The 13,741-nt window shown below is 37.4% G+C and overlaps 1 protein-coding gene across 2 annotated transcripts; it reads left to right on the top strand.

The window, feature by feature from the left end:
- The first annotated feature begins 3,713 nt into the window (after nt 1–3,713).
- On the top strand, nt 3,714–10,400 carry LOC110962621 (dispanin subfamily A member 2b-like). 2 transcript variants are annotated; one of them, XM_051951793.1, is made up of 2 exons: nt 3,714–3,976; nt 4,629–5,052. In XM_051951793.1, the coding sequence occupies exons 1-2, from the start codon at nt 3,773–3,775 to the stop codon at nt 4,809–4,811; spliced, it is 387 nt and encodes a 128-aa protein (XP_051807753.1). In that variant the 5' UTR covers nt 3,714–3,772; the 3' UTR covers nt 4,812–5,052. The 2 variants fall into 2 exon arrangements, 1 of the variants encoding a protein (XP_051807753.1); XR_007943667.1 differs by lacking the exon at nt 4,629–5,052 and adding an exon at nt 10,275–10,400 and having other exon boundaries at nt 3,830–3,976.
- Nucleotides 10,401–13,741: the final 3,341 nt, after the last annotated feature.

Genomic DNA, 13,741 nt, shown 5'->3' with positions numbered 1-13,741 from the left:
AAAGAGTACTGGTAATCTGCAGCTATTTTCATAATTTCAAGGTAAAATTCTGATGTGTGATTTTCTAGCTTTGCAGATGTGGAAATCCAATGCACTGATTTCTTATACACAGATGCTTTTGGTGTTTTTTGTTGTAAAATAAAACAAGGCATTTATCACTGTTGGAAATTATTACAGGTATTATTTGTAACACTTTCTAACATTGTATGGACAAAGCAATAAATCAGTTAATGGATAAAATCATTTGTATTACAGATGCTATCAACAGCATGTCTTGTTCATTTTATTAAGTTGTCGGCCTTGGATGATGAGGTCCAGTTACCAGGAGCACTAGTCTGCAGCTTACTGGTTCCGTCCTGCAGCTCCTCCACGCCGTCCTCCTCTCTACAGACCAAATCAAGTAAGATCTGTTTAGACTATGCAGACATCAACATGATCAGTATGTTATCTTTTGACCCATCCTAAAATCACAAAATAGAACATTTACTTTAAGTTAACTGTGTTTATGAAAATAGAAAATAATTACTGACAACTAGTACTTTTTGGTGCTTTTATGCAGGAAAAGGGAACCAGGAAGCTGCTTTGGATCCTCTGCAGTATCTGGAGAGGTCAGAGGAACGGTTCTTGGAACAGATCGGAAGACACCAAGACGTGACCTCTGCCATTCTCCAGAACATCCAGAAGATGAATGAAAACCTTGGTTGCACTGATGGGACGCATGGCGTCGGTGCTGGAGCAACTGTCCCAGAATTAAACTGCATTGTTGACTATTGGCTTTTCTAGAAAATAAATCTTTTTTAGTACTTCACCTGTTTTGTATTTACTCATGCACTTTGGGTGAATAAACAGAAATTTGTGATGAGAGATGCAAATTTTGTCTATAATCTACAGAGACTTTATTCAGTGTTCAGTGCACACTTTTGTTACACACATTTTGACAGATAAGCAGTTGTGCTTTTCAAGCAGATTTTAGTCAGAAACATCAGTAGCATATGTGTTTTTTTTTTACTGTTACACCAATCTAGGTAGATAAAACTGCACTACTGCAGCAGACATATTATTGAAATGTGCTTCTATTATGTGTCTACATACACTGCTCACAAATAGTTATTCAACTTTTGGGTGAAATTGATGGAAAATATAAAAAGTGCATGCTTTAGTGATATATCATAAAAATAGGGTATTTAACTAGAAACATGCAATAGTGATTTCCTCATCTCAAAAATTATTGAATCAAAAGCTAACAACAGTGGAGGGTATGTCACAATAAAAATGTCTCAGTTTGGACAGAACAACAGCCTTCAGCTGAAATCCAGTACAATTGTGTCCCACCAGTGGCGTGATCATGGATGTGTCCAGGCAGCAGCTGACCTCTGCCTCGTAATTAGCCTTAAGACCAGCTATAAAGATAAACATAGATATTATCATTATCATCAACATATGGTGCATGTGTTTAACCTTAAGCTATGTAGGGATGCAAATGTAGTCGAAGCTAAGTAGCTAAGCTAATGCCAACACGTTCAGTGTTCAGAATCAAAACATCTCTAAAAATACCTGTTTTCTCAAACGTAGTCGCCGTTCCCTGTGACAACCATGAAGACAGATAATCACAGAAGAGCTCATCTGAAGAGCAAATGTCCAATAAGTTCCTGTTTTTGTTTGCCATGTCCTTCCAGGGCTCAGTAGGAAAAAGTCTGAATATATGGAATGAAACTTTGAATAGATGGAATGAAAATCTGAACATTCTATATTCCGACTTTCATTATATATATATCTCAACTTTCATTATATATATATCAACTTTCATTATATATATATCAAGTTTCATTATATATATATCAAGTTTCATTATATATATATCGACTTTCATTATATATATATCAAGTTTCATTATATATATATCAAGTTTCATTATATATATATCCGACTTTCATTATATATATATCAAGTTCATTATATATATATATCAAGTTTCATTATATATATATCGACTTTCATTATATATATATCAAGTTTCATTATATATATATCAAGTTTCATTATATATATATATCAAGTTTCATTATATATATATCAGTTTCATTATATATATCAAGTTTCATTATATATATATCAACTTTCATTATATATATATCAAGTTTCATTATATATATATCGACTTTCATTATATATATATCAAGTTTCATTATATATATATCAACTTTCATTATATATATATCAAGTTTCATTATATATATACGACTTTCTTATATTTAAATTTCCCTAAACGGCATGCCATAGGCATGCCATAAATATATATATAATATATATATATAATGAAACTTGATATATATATATATATATATATATATATATATATCGACTTTCATGATATATATATCGACTTTCATTATATATATATATCGACTTTCATTATATATATATCAACTTTCATTATATATATATATCGACTTTCATTATATATATATATCAAGTTCATTATATATATATCAACTTTCATTATATATATATCAAGTTTCATTATATATATCGACTTTCATTATATATATAATTTCCTAAACGGCATGCCATAATATGTGTAATATATATATATATATATATATATATATATTCATTCTGGTCGAAGATTTCTGATCTGATCTGATTGAGATAACAAAGACAGGTGGCACACAGCACATATGTACAAATAAAAGCCTCAAAACTGAATCACACTTGTGAGCAAATGAGGAATTAACTTCAGGTAGTTGGGCTTTGAACATATTTAGGAATGAATATCTTGTGGTTGCACGAGCTGAACAAAATCACTCATTGAGGATTGTGATTCCAATGAAGCTGTAAGATCATGTTTCCACCAGGGACACAGGGAAAAATAGTGTCCAGCACATTTTTTAGTTTGTGTTTGAGGGAATTTCTTGAGGAGGTTTATTTTGTTCCTGCCACAAGCTGATGAATGTGAGTGATGAAATCCCTGTAACATCCACTGTCCACTTCCTCAACATCGTGTCAACAGTGCTGTGTGTTGTTTAGTTTCTTTCCTCAGTCATGTTTGTGATACATGAGAGCAAATACAGATACTGCAGTTACAGATGACGGCTGACTAGTGTGAGGGCACAAAATGTATTTTAACATGTCCTAAGCCAACATATTTGTCTTTTAAGACTCTGAAATGGAACTCATCTGTCTTTCCTTAACTGCTGTCTATAGTCAAATGTGAATGGCTGACTCTGTAATGAAATCCATGTTTCTTAACAGTATCTTTGTTCTGTTTCATGGTTATATACATACTGACAGTGTTTTCCACATTTTCATTGTGTTGCAGTGTAATATATATTGTGTATATTATACAGATTTTATCTCAATGTGAAGTTTGTTCAAATGGCACCACAACAGATGTGATCCTTCATGAGGGAGCCTCTTGCTCACTGGTGCTGGGCTTTACAGTTCACTAAAATCTGTTAATTTCTGCCGTTGGTTCCACGCTGATCCAGTTATACTTCTGAGGATCCTGTTCAGAAAATGACTTCCCATCAGACTGCTACTTCTTTTGCAGATTTACTGCAAGAAATGTGACAGTTAAATGAACTTTGTCTTGCTAAACGTCCTGTATTACAAACAAACGTGTTTTTTGCAAGTGTGTTACAATTGGTTTTGCACAACTGGTTCTTCTATCCAGCCCAAACACCGTTAAAAGGGACTCAACACTTGCAGCAACACATCATTCTTCAACAGATTTCTGCACACTCCACCTCAAGCCGCAGCTGAGCTCAGAGCGATGAATCCTCAAGGTTACCCGAGTGCTCCGGTTCCACTGCAGGGGGTGCCGTATGGACAGCCTGAAGGCCCTGGAATGGTTCAGCACACCACTGTGAACATCATCGCAGAGCCTCCACAGGACCACATCATCTGGTCCATCTTCAGCTTTGTCCATATGAACCCTTGTTGCCTCGGACTGGCAGCTCTCATCCACTCCGTCAAGGTGAGTTTACACTATCAGTCAAAAGTTTGGACACACTTTCTGATTCAATGGTTTTTATTGAATTATTTTATACATTGTAGATTAATACTGAAGACATCAAAACAATAAAATAATACCTATTAAATTATGTTGGAAACAAAAAAGTGTTGATTTTCAGTATTAGTGTACAATTTAGAAAATAATACAAATAAATAAAGTTGGATTGTCTTGGAAATTTCATCTCTCATGTGCAAACTTTTCTTATTGCACATTAAAAAGGAAAGAAAAAGAGGAACACCTTACAATATAATCCCTTCCACTTAATTATGCATAAACTTTTCTTTGTTGCAATTTTTTATAAACTAAAATATCAGTTCTTGCAGTGATAGGATAGAGTTAGTGGGAAGAGATAACGCTTCCAGCAGAAGACTTTTCCAACAGTTTTGCTGACAAGTAAACAAATCCTGAAGGCCATGATAAGCACTATTCAGAAGAAAGATAGGTGAGCAATGAGAAATACTGTAATTGAACATTTTACATGTTTTTAGACATGACAGTGTACAGACTATGAAATGATTATGAGACAGAGGCTGTATGTTTCAGTTCTCAGTTCCTTGAGGTTGAAGATAATTATCAATCTACTTCTTAAACAAGTGTTCTCTGGTCGTTCCAGGCCAGAGACCGGAAGATGGTTGGAGATCTGCAAGGGGCCCAACACTACGGTTCCACTGCCCGTTCCCTCAACATCGCCGCCACCGTCTTGATTGGCCTCATTGTCCTGATTGTTATTATTTCATACAGCGTCATTGCTGCAAGGGCAAATAATTCCTACTCTAACTACAATTACGGACGGTAAATGTCACATTGTGTGAGGCTTGTAGCTTTTCTATCATTTTACATCTTTGTACTTACATGCTGAAAGAAAAAAAAAATCTGCATTTCACTGGTGTTACAAGAGACTGAAACAGATCTCATCTATATTTCTCTCGAGACATTTTAACATTTTACCTTATAAAATTCTCATTTCCTGTTCTGAATCCGAGCAATTGTTCTGTAAAGCAACTTTCTGTGCCAATAAAGCTGCTTGTAGTTGCATACATGCTGGCTTGATTTTCTACAAACGACAGTGTATTTCACTTTACACCATGCTTATCTGAAACTGAAGATGTTAGGACTAAAGAACCTCCAGCTACAGAGGAAATGGTGAGCAGGGTGTGTTGATTTATTTTAACTCTGAAAAAGATATTCATGTCCAAAGCTAACTCCCACAGTCACAGACAACATGAAACAAGATAATGTTCCTAAATCTGGATATATATAAATATGTATATGTATATGTATATATATATGTGTGTGTGTGTGTGTGTGTGTGTGTGGTGTGTGTGTGTGTGTGTGTGTGTGTGTGTGTGTGTATTTATGGAAGAAAGATTTCTGAGTTGATTTAATTGAGATCATAAAGGCAGGTGGCACACAACACATACGTACAAATAAAAGCCTCAAAATTGAATCACATTTGTGAGTAAGTGAGAAGATAACTTTAGTTGGGCTTTGAACAAATTTAGCAATGAGCATCTTGTGGTTGCCATTAGCTGAACTCAATCAATCATTGATGATTGTGACTCTAATGAAAAAAAAGATCTGCATGTCATTGGGAAATGGAACTTATCTATATTTCGCTGGTGACATTTTAACATTTACACTATAAATTCTCATTTGCGATCCTCTGCAGGTGGAGGTCCGTGGTCCGTAGTCCGGTACGGATCTGGTAATTGGATTTTCCGTTCTGAAACGGGTATTGAAAAACAAAAGACGAGTGATTATTTGATTTTCGTTTAAAATACACAAAAAATTTAAATACAAGGTGTTTTCCTTTTCGTGATCAAAATGGATATACGAAATTTTCAAAAATACTGATTTTCATTTTATATTTAGAATAACAAAAAAAAAAATCAGGAAGAGACAGAAACGAGAAAAGATCCGTTTATTCATTTTCATAAACCGGAAGTGGTCATCAGCAAGTGTCGAGCCAAACCAGAGGGCCAGAGAGCTGTGAGTGGTCAGACCCATAGACATATACGGGCTTTGCAAAAGTTCTGTTACACGGTTTCATGATCTTTAGAGACGTTTACATGTCGGAGTGAAAAATTCCATGAAAAAACCGAAAGTTCTACCTTATAGGCAGGCGTCCTTAATACAATTTTTTCTCTGGTGAAGTTGTATCAAGATGGAAGTCAAAAGAGTTGAGATATGTACAGAGAACAATGTTCCTTTAAGGTCAATGTTTGAGGACCTTGTAGGTGGAATACTTCCTGAAACCAAACTTTTAGGTCAATATTCAAAGATTTAAGGTGGAATATTCCCTTTAAACCAACCTAAAAATTCATGTTTTGATCATTATCAAGTGAGAAACCTCAATCCAGACTCCTCATAATGACGTCTGAGATTTATGCTGCTGTTATTTGTTTTAGTCCAGACTAAATGACAGAAATCCACAACTGTAATTTTATTTCAGGAGCTGGTTATTAAATGTCAAAACAGTCGATGTGACTCTTAAAAACTCAACAGCTTTACAACTCGAAGATTAAACTTTCCACAAGGATCCAAGATAAGTTGGACTTCTACATGAGAGCTTTAATTATTCTTCATCTACTTCCTAAAAATTTTGGTCAATAAAAGACAAAAACTAATATTTTCAGCTGAACTATAGACAGACTGTGATTTTTCTGCTCACATGTTGTGTTGTTGTCAACTGTATTGTAATCTTTCGAATAAATAGCTTCCTAACCCCTTGGAAACCAGCGTTTGTCTTGTTTTTTTGTGTTGCTCCTCGGCAACCCTAGACAGCTGGTCGTATTGTTTTTGAGCAACATACCATACTACGATGTTTTACTTTGAAACCAGTTTGACATGTTCAGGCGTTCTTTGTATGAAAACTCAGAGATTTCAGGTATTAGAAGGTGGTTTTCAACTTTCTTTGTTAACTTTCTGCTTCAACCTTTAACTAAATTTCCTTCACTAATCCAGCCCTCTGGACCTCCAGTAAGCTGTGTTCCTATTGGCTGTTCAGGTGGCTGCTTGGTGTTATCAGGAACACCTGAGCAGCTCAGAGTCTTCCTGCTTTATGTCTGCAGTCAAACATTTCCTCTGCTTCTCTTCAACACTGAATCGTGTTTGGTTCCGTTGCTTTAGTTTGTTCTTTAGGCGTTGGCTTGCAGCTTCCAGCAGTAAAATAGGCTTTAATGTGTTTCTTGGTGTGTTTTAGGGTTTTGTTCTGGATAGTTGTCTTGGTAAATGTGGTTCTTTAGCCACAGTTAGCACATGGTGCTAATGTGTGCAGTGATTAGTGGATTTGGTGCAGCTGAGTTGTGTCTTTATCTATGCTGTAGTGAGTCTTTAGAGGTTTTTGGTCCTCATTGTCCTGATTGTCATTGTTGTAAACAGCATCATTGCTGGACAAATCAGTGCTATGCACAATTCATATGACCGTTACGGACAGTAAACGTCACATTGTGTGAGGCTTGTAACGTTTCTATCATTTTACATCTTTGTGCTTACATGCTGAAACCAAAAAAAGAGCTGCATTTCATTGATGTCACAAGAGACTGAAATGTATATTAATCTGGTTACATTTTAACATTTTACAATCTGAATTCTCATTTCCTGTCCTCTGCATCTGAGCAATTGTTTTATAAAACAACTTTCTGTGCCAATAAAGCTGTTTGTAGTTGCATACATATTGGAATGATTTTCCACAAATGATAGTGTATTTTACATTTACACCGTGTTTATCGAAACTCATAATGATCAGACTAAAGAACCTCCAGCTAGAGAGGAAACGGCGAGCAGGGTGTGTTCATTTATTTTAATTCTGAAAACATATTCATGTCCAAAGCTACTTCCAGAGTCATAGACAACATCCATCCATTCTCTATACACCCGCTTTATCCTCACTAGGGTCGCGGGGGTGCTGGAGTCTTATCCCAGCTGACTCGGGCGAAGGCAAGGGACACCCTGGACAGGTCGCCAGTCTGTCACAGGGCTACATATACAGACAAACAATCACACTCAGGGGCAATTTAGAATAACAAATTAACCTCAGCATGTTTTTGGACTGTGGGAGGAAGCCGGAGTACCCGGAGAAAACCACGCATGCACAGGGAGAACATGCAAACTCCATGTAGAAAGATCCCAGGCTCAGGCCGGGATTTGAACTGGGGATCTTCTTGCTGCAAGGCGAAAGTGCTAAGCAATATTCCACTGTGCAGCCCTCATAGACAACATGACACGGAATGTTTCCCAAATCTGAATATATATATAAATAATCCTGGAAGAAAGATTTCTGAGCTGAACTGACTGAGATAACAAAGACAGGTGGCACACAGCACATATGTACAAATAAAAGACTCAAACTGAATCACATTTGTGTGTAAGTGAGGAATTAACTCAGGTAGTTGGGCTTTGAACACATTTAGGAATGAACATCTTGTGGTTGCCATGAGCTGAACTAAATCACTCATTGATGATTGTGATTCCAATGAAGCTGTAAGATCATGTTTCCACAGGGAACAGGGAAAATAGTGTCCAGCACATTTTTTAGTTTGTGTTTGAGGGAATTTCTTGAGAAGGTTTATTATGTTCCTGCCACAAGCTGATGAATGTGAGTGATGAAATCCTGTAACATCCACTGTCCACTTCCTCAACATTGTGTCAATGGTGCTGTGTTGTTTAGTTTCTTTCCTCAGTCATGTTTGTGATTCATGAGAACAGCTTCAGATACTGCAGTTACAGATGACGGCTGACTAGTGTGAATGGACAAATGTCCTTCAGCAAAACATGTTATTTTTGTCTTATAACACTCTGAAATGGAGCTAATCAGCATTTCCTTAACTGCTGTCAAATATGAATGGCTGACTATGTAATGAAATCCATGTTTCTTAACAGTATCTTTGTTCTGTTTCATGGTTATATACATACTGACAGTGTTTTCCACATTGTCATTGTGTTGCACAGTAATTTCAATTGTGAATATTTTACAGATTTTATCTTAATGTGAAGTTAGTTCAAATGGCACCACAACAGATGTGATCCTTCATGGGGGAGCCTCTTGCTCACTGGTGCTGGGCTTTACAGTTCACTAAAATGTGTTAATTTCTGCCGTTGGTTCCACACTGATCCAGTTATACTTCTGAGGATCCTGTTCAGAGAATGACTTCTCATCAGACTGTAACTTCTTTTGCAGATTTACTGCCAAGAAATGTGACAGTTCAGTGAATTTTCTCTTGCAAAACTTCCTGTATTACAAATGCTTTTTTTTTTTAACCAGACACCGGCAAATGCAATGTGTTACAATTGGTTATGTACAACTGGTTCTTTCTGCCCAGCCCAGCACCCTCAAACAGGAATCAAAACTTGCAGGAACACATCACTTCTTCAACAGATTTCTGCATACTCCACTTCAAAGTGCAAGCTGAGCTCAGAGCGATGAATCCTCAAGGTTACCCGAGTGCTTCGGTTTCATTGCAGGGGGTGCCCGTATGGACAGCCTGAAGGCCCTGGAATGGTTCAGCACACCACTGTGAACATCATCGTGGATCACCCAAAGGACCACATCATCTGGTCCATCTTCAGCTTTATCCACATGAACCCTTGTTGCCTTGGACTGGCAGCTCTCATCCACTCCATCAAGGTGAGTTCATGCTACCAGTCAAAAGTTTGGACACAGCTTCTGATTCAATGGTTTTTTTGATTGAATTTTTTTATACATTGTAGATTAATACTGAAGACATCAAAACTATAAAAGTATACATATCAAATAATGTTGGAAACAAAAAATGTTCACTTTCAGCATTAATGTACACTTTAGAAAATAATACAAATAAATAAAATGGGATTGTCTTGGAAGTTTCATCTCTCATGTGCCAAACTTCTCTTATTGCACATTAAAAAGGAAAGAAAAAGAGGAACATCTTGCAATATAATCCATGTCACTTAATTATGCATAAACTCCTCTTCGTTACAATTTTAAAAAACTAAAATATCAGTTCTTGCACTGATAGGATAGAGTTAGTGGGAAAAGATAGCTCTTCCAGCAGAAGTTTTTCCAACAGTTTCCAACAGATAGCCCACCTATCTTTCTAAGAAAGATAGGTGGGCAACTACTAATTTTGTAATTGAACATTTACATGTTTTTAGACATAACAGTGTACAGACTAATGATATGATTATGAGACAGAGGCTGTATGTTTTCAGTTCTCAGTTCCTTGAGGTTGAAGATAATTATCAATCTACTTCTAAAACTAGTGTTCTCTGGTCGTTCCAGGCCAGAGACCGGAAGATGGTTGGAGATCTGCAAGGGGCCCAACACTACGGTTCCATTGCCCGTTCCCTCAACATTGCTGCCACCGTCTTGATTTGCCTCCTTGTCGTGATTGTCATTTGTCTGAACAGCTTCATTGTCGGATGGATCACTTCTTCCATTCATCGTTCACGTGGCCGTTACGGAGGGTAAATGTCACATTGTGTGAGGCTTGTAGTTTTTCTATCACTTTACATCTTTGCACTTACATGCTGAAACCAAAAAAAGATCTGCATTTCATTGGTGCTACGAGAGACTGCAATGGAACTCATCTTTATTTCTCTGGTGACATTTTAACATTTTACCTTATAAATTCTCATTTCCTGTTCTGTATCCAAGCAATTGTTCTGTAAAGCAACTTTCTGTGCCAATAAAGGTGTTTTGTAGTTGCATACATGTGGCTTGATTTTCCACTAATGACAGTGTATTTCACGTTTACACCATGTTTATCTGAAACTGATGATGTTAGGACTAAAGAACCTCCAGCTAGAGAGAAAATGGGTGAGCAGGGTGTGTTGATTTATTTTAACTCTGAAAAGATATTCATGTGCAAAGCTAACTCCCACAGTCATAGATAACATGAAAAAGATAATGTTTCCTAAATCTGGATATATATATACACTGTATATATATATATATATATATTATATATATATATATATATATATGTATTTATGGAAGAAAGATTTATGAGTTGATTTAATTGAGATCACAAAGGCAGGTGGCACACAACACATATGTACAAATAAAAGCTTCAAAATTGAATCACATTTGTGAGTAAGTGAGGAATTAACTTGTGGTAAGTCGGGCTTTGAAAAAAAATTAAGAATAGATAGATAGATAGATAGCTAGATATAACTTTATTTATCCCTTTGGAAAGTTCCTCAGGGAAATTGTAGTTCCAGTAACAACATAGCACAAACAGTACAAGATAAAATACAGAAAGAAAAGAACACCCGAAATAAAAATTAAAATTTAGTGCAAGATAAAAAACAATCAAAGTCAATATATAATAGGAACGAAGTTAAAAAGTACGAATTAAAAAGTTAGCGGAATGTGTTAATTGCACTCTCCCTTGCCATTCCACATGTCCTGCTGGGCATTATAATGCACTATACCAACAGTGTCAGCATCCCCATCCCCTCTTCTCCCTATACCCTCACCCTCCCACTGAGTGCAGAGTTGTACAGTTTGATGGCTCGGGGGATAAAAGAGTCCTTAAAACGGTTGGTCCTGCAACTGGGGAGGAGCAGCCTGTCACTGATCAGGCTTCTCTGTGCCCTGATGACCGTATGCAGAGGGTGGCTAGCATCATCCATGATGGCAAGTAGTTTATTCAAAGTTCTCCCTCTCTGCCACTGTCACCAGGGAATCCAGCTTCATGCCAACAATAGAGCCAGCTTGCCTGATCAGCTTCTCCAACCTATTTATGTTCTTCTTTGATGTACTGCCCCCCCAGACCACCACAGCATAAAACAAAGTGCTGGTGACCACAGTCTGGTAAAACATCCACAGGACTTTCCTGCAGACGTTGAATGATCGCAGCCTTCTCAGGAAGTACAGCTTACTCTGGCTCCTCTTGTACAGGTAGTCTGTATTGCATGTCCAGTCCAGCTCTTTGTCCAGCCACACACCAAGGTACTTGTAGCTGCCGACAATCTCGACCACATCATCCTGATCAATACTGGGCGTGGACGCGGTCTGGACTTCCCAAAGTCTATAACCAGCTCCTTAGTAATGTGCATCTTGTGGTTGCCATTAGCTGAACTAATCACTCATTGATGATTGTGACTCTAATGAAACTATAAATCCATGTTTCCACCAGGGACACAGGGAAAATAGTTTCCAGCACATTTTTTTTGTTTGTGTTTGAGGGAATTTCTTGAGAAGGTTTATTATGTTCCTGCCAGAAGCTGATGAATGTGACTGATGAAATCCTGTAACATCCACTGTCCACTTCCTCAACATTGTGTTCACGGTGCTGTGTTGTTCAGTTTGTTTCCTCAGTCATGTTTGTGATACATGAGAGCAAATACAGATACTGCAGTTACAGATGACGGCTGACTAGTCTGAGGGCACAAAATGTATTTTAACATGTTCCTGAGCAATACACACGTGGACAAAATTGTTGGTTAATGAAAGAAAACCCACAATGGTCACAGAAAAAATTCGAATCAGGCAAATGTAAAAATAATATACATTCTATGAAAATTAACAAATGAAAATCAGACATTGCTTTTGAACCATGGTTTAACAGAATTATTTTAAAAAAATAAACTCATGATACAGACCTGAACAAAAATGATGGCACTCTGAACTTAATATTTTGTTGCACAACCTTTTGAAGCAATCACTGCAATCAAACGATTTCTGTAACTGTCAATGAGACTTCTGCACGTCTCAGCAGTTATTTTGACCCACTTCTCATGAGCAGACTGCTCCAGTTGTCTCAGGTTTTAAGGGTGCCTTCTCCAGACGGCGTGTTCAGCTCCTTCCACAGATGTTCAATAGGATTTCGATCAGGGTTCATAGAAGGCCACTTCAGAATTGTCCAATGTTTTCCTCTTAGCCATTCTTGGGTGTTTTTGGCTGTGTGTTTTTGGATCGTTGTCCTGTTGCAAGACCCATGACCTGCAACTGAGACCAAGCTTTCTGACACTGGGCGGCACATTTCTCTCTAGAATACCTTGATAGTCATGAGATTTCATTGTACCCTGCACAGATTCAAGACATCCTGTGCCAGATGCAGCAAAGCAGCCCCAGAACATAACAGAGCCTCCTCCATGTTCCACAGTAGGGACAGTGTTCTTTTCTTGATATGCTTCATTTTTTCATTTGTGAACATAGAGCTGATGTGCCTTGAGAAAATGTCCAGTTTTGTCTCGTCTGTCCATAGGACATTCTCCCAGAAGCTTTGTGGCCTGTCAACATGCAGTTTGGCAAATTCCACGCTGGCTTTTTATGATTTGTTTTCAGCAATGGTGTCCTCCTTGGTCATCTCCTGTAAAGTCCACTTTGGCTCAAAACAATGACAGATGGTGCGATCTGACACTGATGTACCTTGGCCTTGGAGTTCATCTTTAATGTCTTTAGAGGTTGTTCTGGGCTCTTTTGTTAACATTCGTATTATCCGTCTCTTCGATTTATCATCAATTTTCCTCGTGCGGTCACATCCAGGGAGGTTGGCTACAGTACCATGGATCTTAAATTTCTGAATAATATGTGCAACTGTAGTAACAGGAATGCCAAGCTGCTTGGAGATGGTCTAATAGCCTTTATCTTTAACATGCTTGTCTATAATTTTCTTCTAATTTCCTGACAACTCTCTCCTTCGCTTCCTCTGGTCCATTTTTAGGGTGGTACACACCATGTCACCAAACAGCACAGTGACTACTTGTAACCCTATAAATAGGCCGACTGACTGATTATAA

The sequence above is a fragment of the Acanthochromis polyacanthus genome, chromosome 8 (genome assembly GCF_021347895.1).
Source record: "Acanthochromis polyacanthus isolate Apoly-LR-REF ecotype Palm Island chromosome 8, KAUST_Apoly_ChrSc, whole genome shotgun sequence".
Taxonomy (NCBI): domain Eukaryota; kingdom Metazoa; phylum Chordata; class Actinopteri; family Pomacentridae; genus Acanthochromis; species Acanthochromis polyacanthus.
This window is presented reverse-complemented; position numbering and strand designations above follow the sequence as displayed.

Excerpts from the sequence above, each read along its gene's own strand:
- LOC110962621 (XM_051951793.1), top strand. The coding sequence starts at position 3,773 with ATGAATCCTCAAGGTTACCCGAGTGCTCCGGTTCCACTGCAGGGGGTG. Across the intron at positions 3,977-4,628 it reads CTCTCATCCACTCCGTCAAG|GCCAGAGACCGGAAGATGGT; the intron begins GTGAGTTTACAC and ends TGGTCGTTCCAG.